At 38.1% G+C, this 24,739-nt stretch overlaps 1 protein-coding gene across 1 annotated transcript; it reads left to right on the top strand.

Annotated features, from left to right (window-relative positions):
* Positions 1 to 1,530: 1,530 nt before the first annotated feature.
* LOC127426197 (coiled-coil domain-containing protein 120-like) lies at positions 1,531 to 24,739 on the top strand. Its single transcript, XM_051672843.1, has 10 exons — positions 1,531 to 1,582; positions 11,417 to 11,521; positions 11,609 to 11,699; positions 14,350 to 14,480; positions 15,439 to 15,543; positions 15,645 to 15,765; positions 16,909 to 16,965; positions 17,079 to 17,235; positions 19,949 to 20,977; positions 23,707 to 24,739. Exons 3-10 carry the CDS (start codon positions 11,651 to 11,653, stop codon positions 23,804 to 23,806), a joined length of 1,749 nt encoding a protein of 582 aa, XP_051528803.1. The 5' UTR covers positions 1,531 to 1,582; positions 11,417 to 11,521; positions 11,609 to 11,650; the 3' UTR covers positions 23,807 to 24,739.

Genomic DNA, 24,739 nt, shown 5'->3' with positions numbered 1-24,739 from the left:
AAAGTACCAATTTCTTTCCATAAGAACAAAATCTGTACATTATTCCAAACTTTTGGCTGCCTGTGTGTGTGTGTGTGTGTGTGTGTGTGTGTGTGTGTGTGTGTGTGTGTGTGTGTATATATATATATATATATATATATATATATATATATATATATATATATATCAGTATATAACTTAATTCAGGTGAATAACAAAATAATTCTCTGCTGTGATATTACAGTTGTTCTTCCAAAATATTAAAGAAAGTTTGAGGAATGCTGTATGAAGAGGTCAGTAACCTGCAAAGTAAACACTGCTGACAGCTGAGGTTTGTTTGAAGTCAAGCTCATTTGACCGCATTTGTAGCATAATTTTGACTCGTAAAAAGCAAACATTGTTGCAGTGAGGTGCTTGCAATGGAAGTGAATGGGGCCAGTCCATTAACATTAAAATATACAGTTTTTTTTATAAGTATAGACACAAGACGTAAACATTATACACATATTGTATGATTTCAGTGTGATAAAATCATACTAATCTTATCTGTGTAAAGTTTTATCACACTAAAATCATGTTAGCATGCACAGTATATAGTTTACGTCTTGTGGCTATACTTTAAAAAATGTGTATATTTTAATATTAATGGACTGGCTCCATTTACTTCTATTGTAATGGCCGTACTGTATACTCGCGATTTTTGCATTTTTCTTTTTTATAAGCAGGGAACGTGCCGAAATTATTTTTGTGCTAATCAACATTATGCCTCATACGCTGTAGAATGAGTTTAACCAAAGTCTTTCTACCAAGTCAGTCCACTGTCGGCCATCTTTGGAACGCTCCCGGGAGGCTATTTCCAGTCATGCCAGTGCAGCTCCTATATACTTGAATGGGGCAACACCGAAATCTCAAAAAGTGGTGGTTAAGATTACGATCAAAGAGCATATTTTAAATCAGCAGTAAAATCTGACCAAACTGGTATCATAAATTGTGCATTGTGCTTCTTTACCTCATATTACGCAATAAAAACGCATGTTCTTTGTTGAGTTGATTGACTGGCGATGTCTGTATCTAAACGGTGATTGGCTCTATTACCTGTAAGGCGGGACTTCCTTTCTACATCCGTTGACCGTTGGGCGCGAGCTTCTTGGTTGGGCGTTCCAATTTCTCCCATTCGTTTAAATAGAAGCGGCACTTCTCTGCTAAACACTCTCTGGTTTAACTTGACGGAACATTCCAAGTCAGAAACTGGTTGTTACGGACGCCTCAGCCTCACCTGTCCATTTTTTAAATAAATTTTCTTTAGATGAAACCATTGAAATATGCAGCTGCAGCGACAGGATGAAGGTATATTTCGCCAATTTTAGACATGAATGCTACTTTGAAGTATATTGTCCGGAAAGATAATAATATGTTATAGTTAATTTAAAAGAGTGAATGTGTAATGTTTTATTAGTGTTTTAAGAGAATGGGTTACCCCCGTAAGCGCTCGTTGATAGTTCCGTCCATATTGCCTTGAGGGCTGGAAAGAATTAATGCAGTAGCTGCAACAGAAGACAACCGATTAACATTGGCGTCGTACACAAAACTCGAACACTAACATGTAAGTGTAATCTAAAGTAAAATGAAAAAGCCTGGTTTTCACTGTCTTTTTTGTGGATATTTTCTCAGCAGCTCTTAACTCAAAAGTTACTCTAATCAGCTCAAGTGTGACACGCTTGCTACAAATGTGTCTTAAGAACATTGTTCATATTTGCTTTCAAACTGTTAGTGAGTTATAGGGAATTAAAAAACGTTTTTTTTTTCTTTCTTTTTTTTAACTAACAAGTGCTCTTCCGCTGCTGATCATGGATAATCACATCTCGCTTCTTTTCCAAATTTAAATAGATTTTGCAAGTGCTCTATTTTTATTTTATATTATATATATATATATATATATATATATATATATATATATATTTATATATATATTTATATTTATATATTTGACAGATGGAAGTATTGAAAGGAATAGACTAGATGCTGAAATGCATTGGAGGAGCAGCTGTGTATACACACAGTGTTGAGAATCTCTTTTTCTCACCTGCTACAGCTGTGAGTTTAACGTCAGTTCACACGCTGTACGGTTTGCTGTTTTGTTTGATGGTTGTGAACAACCCGATGGATTTTCATTTTCAATAGAGATTTTAATGGAGAAAATGTAGAAGAAATTGGCCCCTTCATAACATAATAAGTGGACTTTTCTATGGGAATTTGCTGCCTTAAGCAGGATGCTAGGATGGGTGAAAATAAAGATGAGTCTTAGTGGGTTTCAACTGGATTTGGCAACCCAAGTTTTATATTGGACGTGACTTGGTGACTCAACACAGTACCATAAATGTTTGTTGTATAAAAGATAACAAAAATGTCCTTAAAATCCAGCATTGAGCTATTAATATTAACCTATCATAAGCTATATAGACCTAACAATGTGTACAACTGAAGGTATCGTTCACCCAAAAATGAAAATTCTCTCATCATTTACTCACCCTCATGCCATCCCAGATGTGTATGACTTTCTGTCTTCTGCAGAACACAAATGAATATTTTTAAAAGAAAATCTCAGCTCTGTGGGTCCATACAATGCAAGTGAATGGTGGTCAGAACTTTGAAGGTCCAAAAAGCAGATAAAGGCAGCATAAAAGTAATCTACACAACTCCAGTGGTTAAATTAATATATTCAGAAGTGATCCAGTTGGTTTTGGGTAAGAACAGACCACAATATAACTTATTTTTCATTGTACTTCTTGACAGTAGTCTCCTTGGTGATCATAATTTCAAGCTTGATTACACTTCCTATAGCACTGTCTAGCTCTGTGCGTGCGTCAAGCACGTATCAGATCGTGCCAGTGAAACGGGAGCCAGCTGGTAGGTAGCTGTGCCGTATGTAAACCTCACTCCCCTGCTGCTAGAGGCTGTAGCCTTTAGCCTTCTTGTTAGAATTCCCGCCTCCCATGCCAGAGACTCCGGTTCGAATCCTGCTCGGAGCGGGTCGAGCAGGACCAGTTACGACAGTGGTGCCGTGACCCGAATGGGAGTGAGGTTTAGGGGGGTGAGTGTAATGGGAGCCTGCTGGTAGGTAGCTGTGCAGTATGTAAACCACACTCCCCTGTCGCTAGAGGCTGTAGCCTTTAGCCTCCTCATTAGTGCATCCGCCTCCCATGCCGGAGACGCCGGTTCAAATCCTGTTCGGAGCAGGTCGAGCAGGACCGGTTACACCTAGAGACTGCAATGACAAAATGTTCAATGAAAAGTGAGTTACATTTTAGTCTGTTCTCAACCAGACCAATTGGATCACTTCAGTAGTCATTGTTTAAACTACTGGAGTTGTATGGATTGTTAAGGCTGACTTCATCTGCTTTTTGGAGCTTCAAAGGCCTGATCACCATTCACTTGCATTGTATGGATCTACAGTGCTGAAATATTCTTCTAAAAATCTTCGCTTGTGTTCAGCAGAAGAAAGAAAGTCATACATATTTCGGATGACATGAGGGTGAGTAAATGATGAGAGAATTTTAAAGGGGTCATGAAATGCTCTTTTTATTTATTTATTTATTTATTTATTTTGTATTTTTTATAAATAGTTTTATTGTCCTCCCTGAGGTCCACTGATAATGTAATTATCAGTTTAGTAACATAATTTAGTAATATATGATCTTTTTGCACCCCGTTTTTGGCCCTCTGTCTGAAGCGCTCTGTTTTGGCCTAAGAGCCTCCTTAAAACTTCAAGGTAAACAGCCACTGTTATGATGCTAACGTTGTGCAGCCCCTCGAATAGAGCCATTTTTGAAACTCAGTCGGAAGAAAATGAATAAGCACCAACACATTATGTCAGGGTATAAAATCATTGACCACGAATTTCATTATCGATTAGTTGGATATGCGACGAGCACGGAGAAGATCCGTCAGTGACGTCACTACAGCCCAGTGAAAAAATGTGTTGCATGATGAAACTCATTTGAAAAACAACGGAGACAAGTTGAAGCGGGGAAAAAACATGACCCAAGAAGCCCATTGAATGAGAGCACTTTATAAACACTTCAAAGAAGATCATAAGCATACAGTTTATACTGGAGCGGTTGCTGCATCTGGTGCATTGAAAGGGGGCTTGTGCTGTTTCATGCGCTTTGTTTCTCTCCAGCACATAACTTGCATTTTACTGCTATTTTCTATGTTTTGTAATGTATACATGTTATGAATTCAAAATCAGGCGCGTATTTCCATTTCGCAAAACCAGTTGTTTTTACCACAAGCGAGTCTCCGCTAAACTTTACCGAGCATGCGAGTGCATGCATCCACGTCAATCAAACCGATTGCAACGGAGAAGGGAGCGCAATCATTTTTATTAAACTGTACAACATCATACCATGATTTCAGTTTCAGTGTAATCAATTATGCAGCTTTCATGGATGTCACAATGTCTCAGAGGTAAAGTGTGCCGGCTTTTAAAATGTTTTAGATGGTTTCTTCTCATTATGTAAGCGTATGTAATACAATGAGCTTAGGATGTCTTAACAAAAAGTCAAGTATGAGACTGTTCAGTGTGAGTGAAAGTGAATCTGATGATTGTACTATATAAACTGTATGCTGAGTATAATGTATAAAAATGTTAAGGGTCCTGATATTTGATAGTCCTGATAATGCCAAATGTAGTGTCTGTTTTCACCAGTACATTAATAATATGGCAAACATTATTTTACTGCGTAAACATACACTACCATTAAAAGTGTTTTTTTTTTTTTCTCGAAAAGAATAGTTTAGATACGTAATGAGTGACTATACTTTTTTAATGTATGTAATCAGTAACATAATTATGTCTTTCAGCTAGGAAGAATTATTAATATTTTATTCTGGTGTCATTTTGCCCTCTGCTGGGCTGATTTTTGTTGTTGTTGTCCCACTCCATTCCTGATGGATCATTTTACACTTGAATGAATAGTACTTTTTGTTAAGCTTTACAAGTAAAGGAAAGGAACTGCTTGCATATGTCCTGAAAGTAATAATAAATTCAAACTTTTCATGATTCATGAACTTTATTCAAAGTTTTGTGAGAGTATAGAATCGTGTAGTAGAATTCAGTACTGTAAATGGAACTAAATATTCTTTAGAATTTAATAAGTAAAAATCACATTTTAATTAACTACAGGAAATACAAATTTCATTTTTTAAATCTGGTTAATCGATTAATCAAAAATAATAATAATAGAAAATTAATCGATTATCAAAATAATCATTAGTTGCAGCCCTAATGCTGTCTACCATGGAAGCGTCCGTTGCGGCACATTGCGCCGACAGTAAACAGATGTCCCGTTCAATTTTGCACTGCACGCGGTGGCGCTACTACTGCCAACAACACACATAAATGGTTTAGAAAGTTTGCGTTGACATGCCCGGTTTAGACAGCCTCAAGCCGTTACGTTGCGTCGTGTCAACGGACGCGCCTGGTGTAAACAGTGTATCAGCACCATAAACTTTCACACAGTCATGACATATGAAATATTAATGAATTAAACTGTTTACTTGCTGTGATAAACTCTTATTGGGTTGTGAAGGAGGAAGCGGGAGCCGGATAAACAATCCACATAAGTCTTTAATAACACTTTTTAGTGAAAAGGTTTGCTTTCCAGCATAACATAAATGCGCACACACACACACACACACACACACGAACACGGCTGCGTGCGTATTTCTCTCCATTCCTGCGGTCTGGACTGCCCTTATATTCCTCTCCAGCTCTCACATCTGTTAGAAATAATATTTCACAGATATCAATCCTTACCGCTCTTCCTCTCCCGGCCTCGCTCTCCACAGACATCGCTCGGCCACAACCCCATTTTCTACACTCACGCTTTTTGCGATCGTGTCCAAGTGTTTTTAACTGCCCCATCCTTTAATAACAGTTCCTTTGCAAAGCTTGAATCGTATTATGAGCTGAACATACAATCCACTCTAAAATATGCTGAAGACACATCCAGTATCCAATATCATTCCATCATGTTTTCATACACCAACTACGTCTTTTAAAAGCAGCCTAAGATATGTATCAAGCGGTCAGAGATGTCTGTCTATGCATGTTTATGTAGAAAAACATTTAAATTCAGATGGGCACATGAAGGTGTCCTGTGTAAGTCCACTTTGGATGAATCTCCCATGACAGGCCCATTTGTCTGTTCTTCACCTGTGTGACTGACTCTGAGCCCCAGTGAGCGGGGCCAAGGTAGTAATGACGGAAAAATAGATGTTGCATATGCAGATGTATTTGGTCCTTGTGACATCACAAGTTCCACGAATTGAAAACGAGCCGTTTTTACAGCTTGATTTAAATAAATGCTCTTTCTATTAAGAAGGATGTTTTCAGTTCTGAAACTTGCAGTATGTTTTTATAGTACAATGACCTCTTATATGTCAAAAGGTCAAGGAAAATTTGATTCCTCATGTAATGACCCCTTTAATTTTTGGGTGAACTTACCCTTTAAGATGACAGGCTGAATAGGATATAAATATTGTGCAGGAATTTTGTGAAAGCATAAATAACAGCAGAGCTGTGATTTACCTGCCTAACACATGGAACTTTTATAGTATTGTACACTGAACATTTTATTTGTGCTGCCTTTAAAATTTGAAGTTGTGTCAACTTAATAGGGAAAGTTGTTTAAACAGAACATAAATTGAGCTTAATGTAAACTTGACCTTCTTAAGTCCAAAGTATACTTCGGTTGTCAGCATTGCTGATCACTCCGCAGTCTGCGTGCGACACACATTTTCTCATCATGCGCACAGTCCTCGTGTGTGCATCATCGGCGCATGCACCAGCCGTTGACCGTACTAAAACATTATCACAAAGCAGTCATAGTGTGCATGCATCGAACACGTTCATATTCGCTAATGGTCAAAGCAGTATAATTTGAAAGGCAACAAGGTTGACCGGCCGCGATCTGATCCGAAGAAACTAAGTATACCCGAGCTTTTAGTTCAATCAACTTAACTCTAATACTTCGAACTGAATATAGAAATGCAGTTACTTATTATCATTTAATACTATTAATACTTATAGAAGTAGTTATGGCCATCCCATTGTCAGAGGTAAATTAAAGGACCATTTGATGGTAAACATATTCAGACTTTAGCTTGTCAAGGAGACACGCATGGGCCTCAACCAGTGGCGGGTCGTGCATTTACAGTCTAGGCCTTCAGTGTGATTCATGCCATTAAGAAAACACAGTTTCACAATGAATAAGACACCCTATGCCTTTGGGCATCATACATTATGACGCAGCTAACTAATAATACCAACTGACATTTTAAAAACACATCCACTCACGAAAGCCAGAACTTGAAACCACACTTAATGCTCAAGCAAGCCTAATTTTAACTGCAGCATGACTGTTTTGTGAAATGAACGTCTCCCGGACAGACATTCAAAAATCATAATTTTTCAAATGAATCTACCAAGGAGGTCTATAATACCTGGAAAAATCTATCTAATAATATTTGCGATTTAAATGTTGCTTGCAGTAAATTTCGTTTCGTCAGTGTACACGGTTATGCTGCATTCCATTCAAGTTGGATGTGGGATATTCCTACTTGATATCTCTGACCATAAATGCATTCCATTTCCCGATATTCAGAACTGCAATGCTCCCGTTGGCTTAGCAGGAGTTTGACTTTCATTAGAGATGTCTCCTAGCAACCCAACTGATAAATAATGCTGCAGCGCTAGCATTTGTGCTTCAGGTGTACGATTACACCAGTGGTGGTGGCGTAGTGGGCTAAAGCACATAACTGGTAATCTGGAGGTTGCTGGTTAGACCCCCACAGCCACCACCATTGTGTCCTTGAGTAAGGCACTTAAGTCCAGGTTGCTCCAGGGGGATTGTCCCTGTAATAAGTACACTGTAAGTCGCTTTGGATAAAAGCATCTGCCAAATGCATAAATGTAAAAATTTAAATGATTACTAAAAGAGATTATAATGTTTTATACACCTGTTTCTGCAGGCATTTGTTAAACAAGTTTTAATATCATGTAATGTGAAAACAACTCATTTATCAATATTACTTAATAAAGTGAATGTTAATCACTTACTTTGTATATCTCCCTGAGTGTCGACATGTTTGTGTGACATCATGCCCCTGCATCTCAGTGAAATCGGAGTTGAGAATTTCTGCACAAGCCTACAAGTTGTAATTATGACTTCAAGATGCATTCCATTGCACTTCTCCTAGTAGGAAGTTGTAAAATCTGACTTTCCGAGTTGAATGGAACGCAGCACTACTTTTCAAAACTTGATCCGACACTGAATGCTCAAGCAGCCTAATTTACACTTAGAAAACTCCTGATGTTGCTATAACAATGCAGAAAGCACTGAGCAATTTGCTTTAAGTGAAAATCAGTCCTCCTTTCCTGTTTAATAAATTAAGCAATCACACGGTCATGCAGAATATCTCGTGTTTTTAAATCCATAAGGATCTCTTTCTCAATGGTGATGTGGCAGTGATGACAGCCGACTCATCAGACAGCTCTGAACTTACGCTTTTCGCTCTTGAATTACGTACATCACTTAAAGCGTGATTGTGTCACTCAAGGCCAGCTAGAAGGCCTCGTCCGGGACATATCCTTAAGATCACACCCACCAAGAACAAATAAATCAATCTGATTGGTTGATGAATCTGACAATCTGACTTTAGTTGCTCATTCATTCGCGCTGTTGAGGGATTCTGATGAAATTCTGAAGGCCTGAGCTCAAACTCACGCACTGCTTTTGCTAACGAGCTCGGCTTTGGGCATGCCATTTGTGAAACAGCTGTCAAACTTCACTTGTAAGCATCAAGGAATAAATTTTGACTGGATACATTTTTCGTTTTTCTCTATTTGTATGTAGATTAATTAAGAGTGGAAAACAATTAAAAATACATAGGCAAAAAGGTGATTGAGAATGTAAGGATGAAAAATATTTATTTATTTGGCATGTCAGGCCAGCAGAGAAGGCTTTGCTGGCCCTGAGAAATCGCCACTGTCCTCAATTTTACACACAAATCAAAATGATGGTGACAATCATCATACACATCATTGAATAAACAGCTTTGATTTATTGCTACATGACAAATAACTGAAAGTGACAACCAAATCCCATCCATCCTTTGCTTTGTTGCTGCTTTGTCTCTCTCCCTCTCTAAAGTTTTCTCTTTCACATGTTCTGTCCCAGGACATTAGGTGCTTTGTCATCAGATTCCCATAAACCCCTTGTTTATATATATCTCTCTCATCTTTCTCTCTCAGTAAGGTTTTGATCTCTAAGTATTTTATCCTGCCCTCTCTCCTCCCATCATGCTCTCTGCCAGGCCAGTACTAGTAAGCTGAGGTGTGCAATATCTGTTAGCATATGTCCACCAGATGTGCTCAGTCTTTTGAAGAATCTATTTGTTAAATTGCTCCCATACAATTGTATAAATTATGAAAGTTTTTTTGTTTTGTTTTGAGATCAGCTGTACTGAAATGCTGAAAATGTAACCTCATTTGTTTTTACCCCTATATGCTGTTATTATTTACTTTTGTCTGTTTATGCTGCACATGATGGTAAAATCCTTCATTTTGTTGTTGGTTGCATTCCCAGCCAACCATCATACCACAGGACCTTGTCACTTCCCTGCGAACAAAAACACATTGTGCTTGCTCTGTCACATTTCTGTAGTCTTACCGACAGGGTTGAAACACACACATACACACACACATATATACATATATATATATATATAAGTGAAGGTGGGCTCACTTCGAGATCATAATGTTTTTTTAAATATATTTAAATATCAAGTTAAACATTAACCATTCTTAAAAGAATAATCCATGTTAAATACGAGTTAAGCTAAATCATCAGCACTTGTGGCGTAATGTTGATTACAACAAAAATCATTTAGACTCGTCCCTCCTTTAAAAAAAAAAAAAAAAAAAAAAAAAAGCAAAAATCGGGGTTACAGTGAGACACTTACAATGGAAGTGAATGGGCCAATCTGTAAATGATTAAATCCTCACCGTTTCAAAAGTATAGCCACAAAATGGCATAACACCATAAACCCTAAAACCACAGTAAAAATTAAGAAATAAACAACTTTACAGCTCAAATAATACACAAGTTTTAACAAAATAATTATAAGTGCTGTTATAAAATTATACGCTTCAAATATCTGGCTATAAACCCTCCAAAATTGGCCCATTCACTTCCATTGTAAGTGCCTCACTGTAACCTTGATTTTTGCTTTTTTTTTTTTTTTTTTTTAAAGAAAATGAGGGACGAGTTGAATTATTTTTTATTTTTTTTGGTAATCAGCATTATGCTACAAATGCTGTTGATTGAGCTTAACTTGTATTGTACCCGGAATATTCCTTTAATGATGGGTAATTCCTGGTAGGATATTGAGTTTAGCCTAGCTAACATACAGTAATAGGATTATTATAACTGTCAGCCTATTGTTGATGTGGTGGGTGAAGTTGTTGGTTGAAAGGCAAAAGTATGCAATATTCATATAGTGTTATTTTTTATATATATATATATTACTAAACGTTTATGAACTACTAAATCATGACGATCAAAAACTAGGGTAACATTAGGCTGTGACCCCAGATTGAAACATGGCAGTTTTTTCCGCCATGCGGTAATCTTGTTTGGTAAACTTGACTGCCGAAGTGACCTGATGTGGGCTCTCACTTTCCCAATCTTGCTCATGTTACCCTCAGTTTAGGTAACTTACAGAAATTAAGAGATGAGGAAATTGTTTAACAAATGATTTTAGTGGCACAGCAGGCACTCATTTATTGCGATGCCACTATTTACCTCTCTATAGTGAGTGCTGCACTGTTGATGTCTTTAAATTGTATTTTAAGGCACAAATAAGCCATTAAGCTTGTGTAAGCCAACATTTAGAAGACTTCAAAACTAATCAATCTCATATTGTTATAGCTATTGAGGATGTGCAATGAATCAAATAAACAATCAAGATTAGAATTACATCTGCTACAATTAACTAATCATGAAAAGTGTCAGTTTCAGCATTCCATTTAGGTCTACTATTGCATAACATTTTTGCAGCGGTTGGAACATTGCAGCCAATCACAGATATGTCTTTTGCTCACTTTCTATGTATAATTTATTTAAAATTTGAAATACAGTTTTGTTTTCATGCTGCTATAATGGCAGGTGTGAATTTCAATGTGAAGTCTTGATTTACTGATGTATAAAACAGCAATAAAATAGTTCAGAAACTCATTTCTCAGTTGGATTTTAATGTGTAGACTACAATGGCATGCTGATGCAACACACAAAATTTTAATTATTAATCAAAATGAATTGCAATACAAAATCAGGGGAAATAATCACCAATTCTGTACCTTTTTCTAACTAAGGTCCCAGCAGTAAACTGAGAAGCTGCACAGTGGCTCCCCCACTCCCCATCAGTCAGGCTGAGCCACAGCATTGGATGACATGCCTCTCACGACTCAAACGTTAAGGTGATTGGAGGTTCTCAAATCAAGCTCATTAAATTGTAGCTCAGATTATAACGTATTTATTAGATCTGCACTCTTCTTTGTCCGCAGGAGCTGAGGGTTGAATTCACAGGACTTTCTGAAATACGTTATATGGAGGTCAAGGGTCGCATGATCACTGCCATGGGCTTAGGGACTCCAGGTGAGCTTACCAAGTAATTATTTAATGACAGTGGAGATGTGCCTGGACATTGGTAATTCATACAACATTGCTTTCTGTCTTGTGCATAGAAGGACATGAAATTAACCAGGGTTCTGGGCAGAAACACAACTGAAATGCCATCGAAATTTAAAATGTCCCCCTTAATGAGTTCCTGTGTAACATCTGAAGTATTTCTTAAAATTCTATTGAAGGCCTTGTTAATTATTCTAATTATTCAGATTTTATTCAAACTTATTTAAAAGTGCACTCAGCAATATTTTAATTTGCCGCATAGATGCGGAACAATGCAAAAACATAAGTTCTCATTTACCAATGTCATTAGCTGGGTTTCCATTCTAGTACATTTTATGCACATTTCGGTATATTGCATAAACAAATGCTGGATGGAAACATCAAGATGCAAATAAAATCTAAATGTAAGAAGACGTGCATAAACTACAATGGGAACATTTACCAAATATATTCCCATAGAATTTATATAGCAATATAGATGCCCATATGACTGCACCTCAACAAGCCAAGAGTGAATACATAATTAGTTTAGAGAATATCACCAATATCATTGCAAAGCATCTCAAATGTCAATTAGCAAACGCTAGCAAACATGTTCAAAATCAAATCACTTTGTCACTCAACCATATACACAAGCGCAACAGTGGGTGAAAGTCTTGGGTGCAGTTCCGAGCAACATAGCAGTCATGACAGTGATGAGACATATACCAGTTTACAATAAACATCAGATTTACATATCTAATATACACATAATTGCACACAAAACAATATACAAATAATAATATACAATGTACAGTATACAATACACACAATATAGAATACACATACAATATAGAATACACATTATACAATAAAAATAATCTATATAAATATGCAGTAAGGTTGTATAGTGGTTGTATTGACATTCAGGCTGTCGGTTGATAGTCAGTTGCCAGTGTGTTGTTAAGAGAGAATATAATTTATGACAGTCCAGTGTGAGATAATAAGATTAATAAAGTGCAGTGCTGATTTATATTGATCGTGAGAGATCAAGAGTTCAAAAGTCTGATTGCTTGGGGGAAGAAGCTGTCATGAAGTCGGCTGGTGCGGGTCCTGATGCTGCAATACTGCCTGCCTGATGGCAGCAGTGAGAGCAGCCCATGGCTCAGGTGGCTGGAGTCTTTGATGATCCTCCGAGCTTTTTTCATACACCGCCTGGTATATATGTCCTGGAGAGAGGGAAGCTCACCTCCGATGATGTGTCTGGCAGTTCGCACCACCCTTTGCAGTGCTTTGCGGTTGAGGGCGGTGCTATTGCCATACCAGGCAGTGATGCAGCCAGTCAGGATGCTCTCTACAGTGCAGGTGTAGAACCGTGTGAGGATGTGGTGGTTCATTCCAAACTTGCTCAGCCATCTCAGGAAGAAGAGGCGCTGATGAGCCTTCTTTACAACGGCTTCAGTGTGGACGGACCATGTGAGTTCCTCTGTGATGTGGACACCGAGGAACTTGAAGCCGCTGACTCTCTCCACTGGTGCTCCATTGATGGTGATGGGGCTGTGATCTCTGTCTTTTCTGCTGAAGTCCACCACAAGCTCCTTGGTCTTGCTGACTTTGAGGGAGAGGTTGTGCTCCTGGTACCAGCGTGTCAGTGTGCACCTCCTATCTATAGGCTGTTTCATCATTAGTTCGTCAGAATGTTTTTGTCTGCACGCTCTAAACCGCAAGATTCCTTTAACGGTGCCCACCTACTTTTTCAGCCGTCTTTGTTTTGGAAGTGTTTTTCCTGTTATTTTTTTATTTATTTTTTTTCTTCAAAGGGATTTCATAAAATCATTCATAAAAGCATTCTAAAGGATAAACCAAACCAACCAGCTCTAAGGTGAATTACAACAACTTTGATTTGAAGCAAAAAAGTATTTGAAAATCTGAAAAAAGACAATCATTGCAAAGCATCTCAAATGTAGCATCTTTAATGTCTCATATGTCATATGCTCCCAGACATAGGGCGTCTGCTGCTGAATGCTAGCAAACATGAAGTCCGTTAGAGCGTTTTTGTCTACACTCTAAACCGCAAGAAGGAATTCATTGAGAAATTGAATAAAAGCCACAGTGGCTTCAACTTCCATTTTCATTTCTATTTTCCGCCAATGTCTCCAGAAGTGATGATTTTGTTCTCTTAAACACATGGGATTGAAACGCTGCTTTATTCACAAATAATTTTAGCGATATTCAGATTTATCGCATAAACTTGTAACATGGACGGAAACATGACTATTGCAGAAATGCACTATTTGCAGTGAGCAATGATTCATTTATTCCACAAGTCATATGATCTTAACATGGCGGCACTCATAAATGTGTGCCCAGCCCCATATGTACAGTAGAATAAAGCAGCTTTTTCTCCAAGACTGATATGACTTAAGTCACATGTCAAGTGTACATCACTTTAATCATATTTAAAAAAAAAAAAAAAAAAAAAATACTATTCATTTTCTTTGTTTATTAGTTTAGCAATAAGCTAAAAACACAAATAAAAAACCTTTGAAGCATTTGACATAAAAATGAACACAGGATATTACATCAGTATTTTATATGCCTGCTATTTCTCATTAATAAAAATGCTGTACATGTACAGATGTCCAGGGCTGTCAGGACAGCAAGCTGCAAGCTGAGCGAATCTCAGAGCTGCGAGAACGAAAACAGAGTCTGCAGAGCCTTTTAAACAGTCGTCTTGGAGAGCTGCGACAAGTGTGCCTTCAGGAGGCAGTAAGATGGTTTATTATGCTTTTACACTTTGGAGTAGTATTTTACAAAACAGTTTAGGCAGTTGCTATGAAATATTGTTCTAAAAATAACTTCTGACTTGATTAGCAAAGGCAATGCCCTCCCAGCAGTTTTATATCGTTTTCAGGTCTCCATGACTTATTGTTAATTCTTTCAATTTTAAAGAAATATTCCGGGTTCAATACAAGTTAAGCTCAATCGACAGCTTTTGTGGCATAACGTTGATTACCACAAAAAATCATCTCTCCTTTTTCTTTGAAAAAAGTTCAAATGTGGGTTGCAGTGAGGCACTTACAATGGAAGTGAATGGGGCCAATTTCTGAAGGGTTTAAAGGCTGATATGTGAAGCTTATAATTTTATAACAGCACTTACATTAATTCTTCTGTTAGCGCTTGAGTATTATTCAAGTTAATTTGTTTATATCGTCATTTTACGGTAATTTTAGGGTTTACGTCATTACATCATGACAACGAAACTGTAAAATTTAATATAACTTTACACAGAAAAGGTTAGTAAGCGATTTTATCAAACTAAAATTATGTTAACAAGCATATTGTTTACATCTTGTGGCAATCTGTAACCCAGATTTTTGCTTTTTTTTTTTTTTTTTATAAAGAAAAGGAAGGACAAGTCAAAATAAATTTTTGCTGTAAACGACATTATGCCACAAATGGTGTCGATTGAGCCCGGAATATTCCTTTAAAATAAATTCCATTATTTGATGTGGAAGGTTTGAGTTTTGATCTTTGGCTGGTTTCAGAATTGGCATTTATGGCAAATGTTTGTAATTATTTAGCTTTTCTCATGTCATTGCATTTAGAATGAAGACAAATCTATGAAACAGACTTGTATTAGAGCCATCTTTAAGGGTGGCAGTCATCCAAACATGCCATTGTGTTGTGTTAAGAAACATAATAAGATTATGAAATGTCTTTACAGGAACTCACAGGAAAGCTTCCACGTGATTTTCCTTTAGAAGCAGGGGAAAGACCTCCATTTGTTCAACGAGTTGGCCTGGTCCCTCATGTTACCTCAAAAGAAGAGGTGAGTTAGTCTCCTGAAAGGTTATAAAAGGATTCTCCAAACAGAGAATCAGCATCTTTGTTAGTGTAATACAATAACACGGATGTTTGTTTTCCGTATAGGATGACTCAGGCCAGCGAAGGCAGATGAAGGCCCTCTTCAGTGGCGCTTTGCGCCGGAGCATAGATTCTGATAAAAACACATTGCACAATAAGAGGACTGTTCACAGGGGATGCCACACAGGTGATATGAAAAGTCGTAGAAAGCATGCACATCCAAATAATATAATGAGTACGGTACTGTGCAAAGGTTTTAAAAATCATACAAAGTCCAGTAAACATAAAAAAGCTAAATCAATATTTGGTGTGGCCACCTTTGCTTTTAAAACCGCACCAATTCTCCTAGGTACACCTGCACACAGTTTTTCTTGGCTGTTGGCAGATAGGATGTTCCAAGCTTCTTGGAGAATTCGCCACAGTTCTTCTATCTGTTTAAGCTGTCTTGGTTGCTTCTGTCCATTGATGTAATCCCAGACTGACTCGATGTTCAGTGGGGGGCTCTGTGGGGGCCATGCCATCTCTTGCAGAGCGCCCTGTTCTTCTATTCTATTTTTTCTATTTGCAAAAGTAATGTTTGGCAGTCTGAAATGTATTTTTCCCATTGACACACTAAAGCTGAAGATATAAATAACCATCTTAAGACAAATGCTTTTGTGAAACATCTTAAGTGCCTAAAACTTTTGCACAGTACTGTACATGACCAAAAACATATGTCCACGAAAACTCCAGGAAAGTCAGCACAAAATTGTAATGAGCTCACCGCAGAAATTAACAAACATCACGTTTGCGATTTGAATTATAGGGACACTAGAAATGTCCTCATAAACCACATTTATAGCATAATACCCTTGTAATTACCAGTTTGTAACCTAAACAAATGTCCTCATAAACCACCCAAACCCACAAACACACACACACACACACACGCAAGGGCATGACACAAATACATTTCTGCTCAACAGTGCTAAATAGTGTCTTATAGTGTGTCTTAAATAAATACTTCACCCAAAAATGAAAAGTTTGTCATGTCGTTCCGACCATGTATTATTTTGTTTTCTTCTGTGAAACACAAAATTAGATGTACTCTTTTTCCATACAATGAAAGTAGATGGTGATTTTGTACTGATAAGTTCCAAAAAGGATAAAAAGCATCATAAAAGCATTATAAAAGTAGTAGAGTAGTTGTTTAGTTCCTAACCTAATCTTTTTGGTTTACAGAAGAAATAAAATTACACAGGTTTGGAATGACATGAGCATGAGTAAATGATAACTGAATTTTCTGTGAACTGTCCCTTTAATGTGGTATTCTTGTTTTTAATGTTTTCAGAGGAAACTGTGAAGTCAGAGAGCAGTTCGATGTCAGACTCAACATCTCATGACAACGGTGAGGCCGGTTGAGATTCAGACCTCACTGCTTTGATACATATTAGCTCACTGGTCTGTATATGACGGGCTCTAACTGAAATATTGTCCAACCCTGTTACATGTGCTTTACAGAGGATTCATCTCCCAGTGTGGCACCTGAGCATCGCTCCTTGTCTCACCCCCGGCTGGCCCCAGGCAGTCCTGACAGCAGGCTCTGTAGAAAGCTGTCCCCTGTGGAGATCTACTACGAGATGAGGATTCGCCGCAACTCTGCCTCAAGCTCTGTGAGGTGAGCAGAAGTTAGGGATGATTGTGTAAACTCTGCATTCGGTGGTGTATTGGGAAAGGATTTGAATAGGAAGCAATATATGGTTCTGGTTCCACTTATCTATTCTTGTTTTATGAACATTTCTTGTAGGCCCCGTTTTCACCTGGTATTAAGATGCGTTTCGGGTGATCCGATCACATGTGGTCAGCCCTAAATACAGGTCTAAACAGGGTATAAACCGTTTTGTGATTGGATCACAAAAGCCACATACGAATGTGGTCAAAAACGCATTTGACCAGATCACATTTGTAGTGTAAACACTAATCCGTCCTGTATGTGTCCCAGCAGCAGTGAAGTGCCACCCCTCACCTGTCAGTGAACTGCTGAGCTAAAACAAGAGTTTAACCTCTGCCGCTTACAAGCAGCTTTAAAATTAAATACCGTCCAATCGGAAAAATGTTAAAAGCGGATACGTACACAATCACGAGAGCTTCACAGATCTCCTTTTGTGTGTCTGATATCAACACTGATGACAAGCATGAACACCTGAAGCTCCTTTAATACAGGTAATCCACTAAAATAATGGATAATTCTGCTTGACGTATTGCGTTTGTGCTTTGATTACATTTCTGGGAGAAACAGCACATTTTCTTTGTCTTTTCTTACTTTATTCCGCTTTATTATCATGCAGTAACACACTGACATAGTGATTGATGTATGCCGTCATGAAACCGAGACGCTTCCTTTCAAATCCGAACACATCTTATGGAGTTTTGTGTTCCTTGCCACAGTCGAGTTCAAGCTTGCTCACAGGTTTTCTAAATACAATTATTATTTAATTATTTAATTTCTATACACAATTTACAATCATATTTAAACTACACAGTGATCACTCTAAAACTTTATAGATATTACAGTTTCATTTTTTAGTTAATGCATGATTTCCTGTAAAGCTTCTTTGAAACGATGTGTGTTGTGAAAAGCGCTATACAAATAAAAATGACTTGATTTGACAAGTGATCACAGGAGATGCATTTAAGTGACCAGGTGTAAACAGCCATGTGTCTCACCTGACCACATGTGATCGAATCATCCGAGACGCATCGTAATATCAGGTGGAAACGGGGCCTTAGTACTTTTGAAGAAGGACCCATCCCCCCTCAATAATTAGTCCAAACTAAGCTAAATAGACTGCTTGTTCCAAATGTGTATCTTAAACTATGTTGTCTCATGAACAACAAGTTAGTAATAGAGTGCCCGGCCACCCACTTTTTCGGCCATATTGGTTCCCGAAGTGTTTTTCCTGTTCATTTTTTCCATAGGTATTTCTTAAAATCCTTCATAAAAGCATTCTAAGGGATGAACCAAACCAACTAGCTTTAAGGTGAATCACAACATTACAAATTTTGATTTGAAGCGAAATATTTTTTTAAAATCTGACAAAAAGACAAGGGATAGTACAAGGGATAGTTCACCCAAAAATGAAAATTCTCTCATCATTTACTCACCCTCATGCCATCTCAGATGTGGATGACTTTCTTTCTTCTGCTGATCACAAACAAAGATTTTTAGAAGAATATTTCAGCTCTGTAGCTCCATACAATGCAAGTGAATGGGTACCAAAATTTTTAAGGTCAAAAAGCACATAAAAGTAATCCATACAACTCAGAGGTTAAATCCATGTCTTCAGAAGCGATATGATAGGTGTGAGTGAGAAACAGATCAAAAGTCCTTTTTTACTTTAAATCTTCACTTTCACATTCTTCTTTTGTTTTTGGCGATTCGAATACTTTGTTTATATTAGTAGAATTTATAGTAAAAAAAAGAAACAAGGACTTAAATATTGATGTGTTTCTCACCCACACTTGTCATATCGCTTCTGAAGATACTTTTTTTCACCTCATCTTCCATCTTGGATTCACTCGGCACACATTCTTACGTTAAAAAGCTACATGCAGCGCAAAGAATTGAACCGAATTTAGGTGTCTCGAGACGCATTTTTAAAGGTTTACGTTTTATAACTCGACGTTGTGTCTGTTTTTTTTTTTTGGGGGGGATTTTCTCCCCAATTTGGAATGCCCAATTCCCAATGCACTCTAGGTCCTCGTGGCGTAGTGACTCAATCCGGGTGGCGGAGGACGAATCTCAGTTGCCTCCGCGCCTGAGACAGTCAATCCGCGCATCTTATCACGTGTGGTAACTTGACCTCACGCGTGTGGAGGCTTCACGCTATTCTCCGCGGCATCCACACACAACTCGCCACGTGCCCCACCGAGAGCGAGAACCATATTATAGCGACCACATGGAGGTTAACCCAACGTGACTCTATCCACCCTAGCAATTGGGCCAATTGGTTGCTCAGGAGACCTGACTGGAGTCACTCAGCACGCCCTGGATTTAAACTTGCGACTCCAGGTGTGGTAGTCAGCATATTTACTTGCTGAGCTACCCAGGCCCAACATTGTGTCTTAAAAATGCAGCACATCTGCCAAAATGGTGAAAAAACAGACAGTGCAATGGTCAAAGTCGTCCGACTAGCGCATGTTTACATAGTAAAACAGTAAGAAAAACAGTGCAAATGGACACAAAAATGTATATGCGAACGGCCCCTTATAATTTAGCTTTCGAAAAGAGTGTCTGTTTTGAACAGAGCATATATACATATCTGTTGATCCACTTTAGATGAAAATGTAAGCATTACTACAGGTTTATTTCTGTCTTCTCCTCCTGATAGACCGGAGATTTCTGGTGATATTGCACTAAAGCAGTGGTGTGGCAGTCCAGATGTCCCTCAGTTTGTACCGCTGGCACCTTTGGAAGGCTCCTTCTCTGAGCGTCGCAGCTGCCCCTACAGCTCCCGCGCTCGTCGTAGCAACAGCTCCGAGGCACTTCTTGACCGCTCAAGTCTGCCAGAGCCTGGCCCTCCCCGCAACGGTATGCCACACCGAGCAGGACCGTACAAGAGCTCGGAGTCCCTCACAGACGGAAAACGCCGTCAGATCTATCAAGGCAGCCCAGAGAGACAGATGATGGGATTTAAAGAGCAGGGTCGAATGCGTTCCTCTCTTGGTGGCCAAAGCAGTGGGACAGGTTACAGTGAAATTTTGATGGACTACATTTGGGGCAAACAGCAAAAGAGGCCAGTGCAGACTCAGCAGAACCAGTCAGCAGGACGAATCTGGCCAGATTTTTCCACTCCTCCATCGGGCACCCCTCCACACTACAATGATTTCTCTCACTCGCAGTTGCATCTGACCGCGGCCCCACCTTCCTATAGCCCCATGCTGTTGCCTGGCCAAGAGGCCGAACCCCGTCGGGTCAAAGTGACCCGAACGAAATCCTGTGGCCCCTTCATTACTTTGCAGCAGCATCCACAGGATGCCGTGTTGTTCTCGACCTATGATCCTTCACTCCCTTCCTCTGGATCCACCACCTCTTCGATTCCCAACCTGCTACCCCATCATGCAGAGCTGTCTGCTGGGGCAGCTTTCGGCCGCAGACCTCTTCAGTTTTCTCTTCCCACCCCTGAGGACTCTACGCGCAGTCTGCACAAGGCACTGGCTCTGGAGGGACTCCGGGACTGGTATATGAGGAACGCCTTGGGTTATTCCACTATGGCCAAAGGTCATGATGGACTAGGTATGCGCCATTCACATACTTACCACCTGGTGCACCAGCCTCAGTCCATTCCAGCCGACCCACTGTATTCACACCGTCAAATACCTCAATCAGCTTCGTTTCATGGGCATCCCTTGCATGCCAGGTGAGTTGTCTTAAATTCTGTTTTACCCACAACATGGGTAAAATACACATATTAGAGCTGTCAGAATTAATGCATAAATGCATGCGATTAATTAAAAAAGTTTAATGCGTTAATTTTTCTTAATTGCAATTAACGCATTTATCGTTAATACAGCATAAACACTGGTGTGAAGGGCGGAACCTTTGTAATGTGTCCACCCGGTGTCATTACACTGACGCACACGGCACAGCGCCAGAGCCCTTCTTCCCAGGGGAGCCTACAAGCTTAGCATAAAACAGCATAACGCAGCGGTCCTATAGACATTCTATGGGTGGAACTGTCTTAACACGCTAAAGTTGACAGTTACGCTCTCTCCTATGATAGAGACGCGGTGGTTATCTCAGTAAATAAAACAATCTCTGACAGCGCTTCCCTGTCAGTGAAAGAATGATGGTGAAAGGAGCTCTTAGCCCTATTTGATGTAGGCTACAAAACAAGCTCAGATGGGACTTGTGACAGAAATCAAGTATTTTTCAGCCTATGTAAGGCACATGGTGAGTTCAAAGCGGCGCTCGACGCTTGTGTTGCCGCCCTGACGCGTATAATGAATGCAACTTCACGATTGCTGTAGGAAAGCGGATAGTCACAGTCTACAGGCAGAGTAATAGTGTGGATGTTGAAAGTTTAAGAGATGTAATGCCCATTGCAATGAATATGCAACCTATGTGGGCACTACTTTCAATTAGTCAAACTCCCACTTAGACTTCAGGAAATGTTTGATGTGACTTGAATTGGTGATATTTTAGTGCATGTCTATTTGGAAAATGTTAATAAAGCATTATATTGCTACATATTGTTTTGTTTTCTTCCAAAGAAAAAAAATAAAAATATTTTATTCATGAAAATTCCCACTACAGTGTCATTCCCACTACATCTCAAATTCTGTGTTGTTTAATAGAATTCCGTGGTGGTAATGATGGTGATAGAAATCACTTTTTATTACTTTTTTTTTTTTTTAAATAAAATTGCCACCTCCTTTGTCTTGCTAAGACTCATTTCGTAACTAACATTTTATGTATCCTAAATATACACAATTAAATATTTTTTAATTTGCGTCATTTGGCAAAATGTAAAAAATCTGCACACAATAATTTTCTTTGTTTTCTTCAAACATCATGCGTCTCATCTCAAGGATGCTCTTCACTGACACTTGTCTACTTGGTTAATAAGTACATTAACTTCTGATTTTTCTTATTTTTTTTATTAGGGGTAAAAATGTCTGGTGTTGTGGAAATGACGGATTTTTGAAACAGTTGATAGAAATCATTTTCCCACAATAAATATTGAAATTTTATTCCACTCTTTGTTTAGATTATCATGGTTTTAAACATGTAGTAATTTTATTATTTTTATAATGGCTTTTCATAGTTTAATATTTAAATTCTGGGTCTGGGACAAGGCTAAAACAGTAAAAATCTTTAAAAAAAAAAAAAAAAAAAAAAAAGGCATTTAAAAAGTACCAAAAATAAATGAAGGCCTGGAAAAAAGTTTCCAATTCAATAAAAATATATAATTATATAAATAATAAAAAGAAAAAGGTTGAAATCTGTTTGTTTTAATACAAATCCACACAATACAATAAATACACACACAAACTAATTTATAGTAAATATATATATTTTTGTAGTTGTGCAGAGCTTTATATGCTCTTTCTCTATTGTGTGTGTGTGTGTGTGTGGGTTTGTGGTTTACGATAACTTTTTTTTTTTTTAGGTTACAAACTGGTAATTACAAGGGTATTATGCTATAAATGTGGTTTGAGGACATTTCTAGTGTCCCTATAATTCAAATCGCTTAAACATACTAAACGATGTTTTATTGAAAATTTAAAAATGCAGAAAGTTTTTTGTGAGGGTTAGGGGATATAATCTATAGTTCATACGGTATAAAAATCATTATGTCTATGGAGAGTCCTCATAATGATAGCTGCACCAACATGTGTGTGTTGTTATTATTATTATTATTATTATTATTATTTATTTTCTTTTTCTATCCAGTAATTTTATTGGTCAAAAAGTTGTGGGAACTCTGCATCAAATAGTAAGGCATCTGTTAAACACATCTGTTAAAATCAAATAGATAGCTCTAAATTAAAGGAATAGTTCACCAAAAATTATTCTGTAATTCTCTCATCGTTTAATCTCCCTTATGCCATTTCAAACTCGTATGACTTTCTTTCTTCTGCAGAACACAAACAAAGAAATTTTGATGGAGATATGTGTTTATATCCATACAAAGCAACTGAATGGGGATCAACACTTTTAAGCTCAAAAGGACTTAAGGCAAAACGCTTTAAATTACGATCGCACCAACGAGACTGGAGATGTCAAGATTTATAGTGAAAAGTTATTACATTTTGGTCTGTTTCGCACCCAAAACCGATCGACTTGCTTCAGAAGACATGGATTAAACCACACGAGTTGTATGGCTTATCTTTATGCTGCTTTTATGTCCTTTTTGGAGCTTGGAAGTGTTGGACCCCATTGACTTGCATTGAATGGATATATTCACATTATATCTCCATAAAAATATCTTTGTGTTCTGCAGAAGAATGAAAATCATACGAGTTTTAGATGGCATAAGGGTGAGTTGATGTGCAAATTACAGAATAATTTTTGGAGAATTATTCCTTTAAATAGTTTGACATTTTGCTTTGCTATTTTCAGCTTTATTCTTTCTCTTCATGGCAGGTCTGTGGAGCTCTCTCTCTACCCAGAGCCTTTCCCCTCAGAGGGGAGTACTCAGAAAGAGTCAGGCTCCGAGCCCCCTTCACCTGGAACACTGGTCTGACTGGCAGCCAACATACCCTCTGGGTCTCCATGTTGCAATATGACACCATGTTTTAGGGATGCACCGGTCCGAGGCTGTACTTCTGTACCCATACTCTTTAAAATACTCCGATACCAAAATCCGATATCATGCATCACATATGCATAATGTGCATAAATGTTGCCTCATGGGCAGCAAAACAAGAAAGTAGATTTGTCTAAATTTGTCGAATGTTTTTATAACTGCATGGGCGCACAGAGCACATCTAGTATGCGCACAGACGAGCAGGTGTACCAAGCGCATTTTCCTTGAATGTCCAATGAGTCCATTAAAATATTAAACTCGTAACCCTCAAATCACCAGTCCCACTTGACTGTACTTGAAAATTACAGCATTACAGGTATTGGCGAATACCAAAAAGAATCGGTACACATTCTGTCTGAAAATGGTATCAGTGCACCCCTACCTTGTTCAGTAATTAAAGGGATAGATCACGCAAAAATGAAAATTCTCTAATTTACTCACCCTCATGCCCTTTGTGTTCAGTAGAAGAAAGAGAGTCACATATCTGGGATGACATTAAGGGTGAGTAAATGAAAGAATTTTAATTTTTGGGTGAACTATCCCTTTAAGGAAGCATCTTGAACAGAACTGAAATGGAGTAATCAAGGTGTTTGCTTACATAGATCTAGAGTTGCATTTGACATTAAACCAGTTTATCAGGAGCTTTTCTTTTTTCGTTCTCTGTGTATTAATGGGATGTTATTGTATTGTGTATTTTCAGATGAAATTCATCTTCTCTGCTTCATCATGAGATATATATTTTCAGAGAATAAAATAGATTATAAGATGAATGTATTATAAATAACTATTTTGTAACTAATATGGTTCAGGTGAACAGTCAATTATATACAAGTCTACTCAGAGTTTAACAAACTCGTGCATTTTAATGTA

The sequence above is a fragment of the Myxocyprinus asiaticus genome, chromosome 35 (assembly GCF_019703515.2).
Source record: "Myxocyprinus asiaticus isolate MX2 ecotype Aquarium Trade chromosome 35, UBuf_Myxa_2, whole genome shotgun sequence".
Taxonomy (NCBI): domain Eukaryota; kingdom Metazoa; phylum Chordata; class Actinopteri; order Cypriniformes; family Catostomidae; genus Myxocyprinus; species Myxocyprinus asiaticus.
Note: the sequence above shows the minus strand (reverse complement) of the source record. Positions and strands in the feature narration are given on the sequence as shown.